Raw genomic sequence first — 3976 nt, forward strand, 5'->3', positions numbered from 1 at the left:
GTGTCTAAGGCCCAGTTCCCCACAAATTAGGACAAAAGACTCAAAATCCTTCAGTTAACTAAGCCTTGAAAAAGACCATTGTGGCTACATCTAGGAATCTCAGCGCAAGCCATCGTGTATCTAGTTATACTAGGGCAGCCTGGCTCATCCACGTTTGGATATTCACAGTGTAGAGTTCATTCTCCCACTTTGGAGAGTAGACCCATATGGGTATCGGGGGATTGGTTTACCCTATCATACTGAAGAGCATGGTTGGTCCCTCGGGCGGTGCAATTCCTGCAATGAGTCCCTCAGAAGGGCGTGATCTTTGTAAATGATTGCATAACAATTGGATAGTTCTCGGCTGGCGAGCTGGTGCTCGTTGAGCTGCTTAAGTCTTTGGGTCATGATGTAGTGCGAGGTCACATATGATACTTCCTCAGGTTGTAGGGGTTCCATTGCTTCTCGATTTCATTGTCGTTCATGGTGGCGAAGGTGTAATTACCCTTACTGCCTACTCTGCTGATCTTTTACGGATCTTTCCAGATGGGATCCATCTTTTTGGAACCTTCTCTGTGGGCAGTGATAAAGGTTTTTCTTAGGACTAGATCTCCGGGTTGGAACTGCCAGATTTTGGTCATTTTATTGTAGCTGGAAAGGAGCTACTGCTAGTAGGTTGCAATGGGGGTGATAGTTTGATCACGCTTCTCCTCTACCAGATCTAAGCTTGTGGCCATCTCCTTATTGTTTTGCTCAATGCTTGGTAGCAGAGTGCTGATGCTTGGCACGATAATTTTGGGAGGAATGATTGCTTCCGAACCAAATACCAAAGAGAAATGAGTCTCACCGGTAACTCGTCTTTTTGTGGTGCGATATGCCCACAGACATCTAGCGAATTCATCTAGCCATTTTCCCTTCTTGCCAGTGAGGGATTTCTTGAGGCAATCGAGAATCATCTTGTTGGATGCTTCGGCCTGCCCATTACCTTGAAGATATCTTGGCGTGGACATGTGCTGCTTGATGCCATATTTTTGGAAGAACTTCGCCAAATCTTTGCCCACGAATTGTAGGCCGTTGTCGGTGATGATGGACTGAAGGATGCCAAATCAGCAAATGATGTTCCTCCATATGAAGCACTCTATCTCCGTTTGAGTCATGGTCGTCATGGGCTCTGCTTTTACCCTATTTGGTGAAGTAATCTGTTGCTACGATCATCATACATTTGCCTCTAGTGGCGGGTGGCATTGGCCCCACCAGGTCGATTGTCCACTGCATGAACAACCAATGACTCGTCTGCGGGTGTAGTTCGTTGGTAAGCAGTGCTGGTATCGGCTTGTAGTGTTGCCAACGGTCGTATTTTTGTACTAACTTCTTAGCATCTTGGTTCATGGTAGGCCAGTAGTAGCCTACGTTAAGAGCCTTTTGTGCCAAGGATAGGCCTCTAAAGTGATTTCCACAAACACCTTCGTGGATTGAGCTTAGAACCTTTAAGTCATCGGGAGGTGCTAGGCAGTAGAGATGTGGTCTGGTGTAGGATCTTTGGATGAGAATGCCGTTCCACATGTAGTAGCATGCTGCCTTTATGTGGAGCTTTCTAGATTTCAATCTTTCTGTGGGGAGTGTGCCATTAACCAGGTAGTCTATAATAAAACTTTGCCAGTTGGAAGTTATACTAACCTGTGACACTTCGGCTACCGGCCCCGCCTCTATGCTTGGCTTGTCTAGATACTCCACCGGAATAGAGCGTTTGAGTTGGTGGTTGAAGGCGGAGCCTAGGCTGCATAGCACATCCGCATGGGCGTTGTCTGCCCGAAACTTGAGTAAGAGAGTAAGTCTGAAATGCCTCAAGTTGTTTGTGTACCTTCTTTAGGTATTGCGCCATCCTAGGATGTTTTTCCATGTACTCCACAATAGAGCTGGTGATTAACTGGGAATCGAAATGAATTACAAGCTTTTCACTGCCAAGTCTTTTGCCATTCGGAGGCTTGCTAGTAAAGCCTCGCACTCTGCTTTGTTGTTAGATGCTTTGAAGCCTAAATTGATCGCCTGCTCAAGCATTGAACTGTCTTGGGTGACAAGTACCACACCTGCTCAAGAACCTTTGTAGTTGGATGTGCCATCAACATGTAAATGCTAGAAGTCTCCGTTGTGGGAGCAGGCGCAGCTAAGGTGTGCTCGGCTGCTTCTGGGGCATCGTTGAGCTGCTGTGTTACGTTGCCTAGGCTAGGCATGAATTCCGCCAAGGGTTGAGCCTTTACCGCCATGCAAGGTCGGAAAACTAGACAGTATTGGCCAAGTTCCAATGCCCACTTCATCACTCGTTGAGAAGTGTCTAAACCATGTAAGATTGATTGTAGAGGATATTGAGTCATAATGATGCCTGTATGAGCTTGGAAGTGTGGTCTGAGCTTCCGAGCCAAAATAACTAGTGCCTAAATTAATTTTTCGATGACTGTAAGAACCTAATAGATCGTACACCGTGTAAGGTAAAGATTGAAGAAACAATGGAAATGAGTAATGATAATTAAATGGTTTAATTATTTATGACAGGATAATTAAATGGTTTAATTATTTATGACTAAGATTAATTAATATGTTAATTAATCAAACGAATAAGTTCGTTTTAGCTTTTGAGTAATTATTAGACCTCAAGGCCCATTGGGCTTAGAACCATCAAGCCTATTAACTTAAGTTGTATGACAACTTAATGACTAAAGACTCAAAAAGGCCCAAATAGCCCAAAGCCTTTATAAGGCCGGCCATATTATGAATGAATGGGTTTTGGTTCTTTTTGTCACTTAAGTGAAGTGACTATATAAGCGACTTTATAGCCAAAATTCATAAGGGTTCCCTCTTAAGGAAATTGTAGAGAACAAAAGCTCTCATTTTCTCTCTAGGAGGCCGGCCCCCTTTTAGGGGATTTACTAGTATGAAGCCTCCTCCAAGGTCACTCATGTCTTCTTCAAGTCACTCGTTGGTGTGGAAACTTAGAGGTTCCCTTTCTTGGGAACTTAGAGAATCTATTCATCCATCATCCTCCAAGAAATCCATGGAGCTAAGAAGTAAGGAATGAAGGCCCTCTCTCTTGGGTGATTAGCCTTTGCTTATGCAAAGAGGATTAAACAAAGGAATAATATTTCTCAACTCACTTTGTTCTTGAGTTGAGTCTTGGTTCACCATAACTTCCAGGCCTTGAATTTCATGGGTAAAATTTTGTTTTTGAGTGCATACAAGCATGATTCCGCCTTTTAATTGTTAATTGCATTCATAGATGTTGCTCAAACAAACTGGTTTTCACAAATATATCATTCACATGGCTATTTGGTTGTAGCTGGAGTATGCATCCAAGAAGCTGAGCAACTAGCTCTCAGAAGTTTAATCTACCAATAGATCGATTTGGGGAAGCGGATAAAGATCTTTTGGGCATGCTTTGTTGAGATCTGTGTAGTCTACGCAAACCCTCCATTTGCCTTTCTCTTTCTTTACGACTAGCATGATGTTGGCAAGCCATGTTGAGTGTGCTACCTCTTCTATGAATCTGGCCTCCAGTAGCTTATCAATTTCTTCTTTGATGATCGCTACTCGCTCGGGGTGTGAAATGTCTTTTTTTTTGGATCACCAGTTTGGTAGCGGGGTCGACGTTCAACTTATGGCAAGCTATCTTGGGGTCGATGCCGGGCGTGTCGGAAGGTGACCATGCAAAGCCGTCACGATTTTCCCTCAAGAAAGTCGTGAGCTCTTCCTTCTCGACGAGGCTTAGACGTGAGCCGATTCTAGCCATCTTTTTCGGCTGCTAGGGATCAAGAATGATGTCTTCGGCGTACTCTTCAAGTTTCCATCCTATCTTGTCTACTTGGGCCCTATTTTCTTGATCCATTTGTTGTAATTGCTATTTGGTAGCTTTTTTCGTCCCTTTGGACCTCGATAGCCTCTACGGGGGTAAAGGTTCTTTTCTTTAATTCCTTCAACACTTGCATAGTGCATCATCGATATGCTG

The 3976-nt window shown here is 43.9% G+C and overlaps 1 protein-coding gene across 1 annotated transcript; it reads right to left on the minus strand.

The window, feature by feature from the left end:
• Positions 1–647: 647 nt before the first annotated feature.
• On the minus strand, positions 648–3760 carry LOC137714408 (uncharacterized). The gene is made up of 4 exons (XM_068453634.1): positions 3599–3760; positions 1657–1906; positions 1234–1589; positions 648–1070 (listed from the first exon to the last, which is right to left on the minus strand). Exons 1-4 carry the CDS (start codon positions 3758–3760, stop codon positions 648–650), a joined length of 1191 nt encoding a protein of 396 aa, XP_068309735.1.
• Positions 3761–3976: the final 216 nt, after the last annotated feature.

This window comes from Pyrus communis, chromosome 14, assembly GCF_963583255.1.
Source record: "Pyrus communis chromosome 14, drPyrComm1.1, whole genome shotgun sequence".
NCBI classification, from domain to species: Eukaryota; Viridiplantae; Streptophyta; class Magnoliopsida; order Rosales; family Rosaceae; genus Pyrus; species Pyrus communis.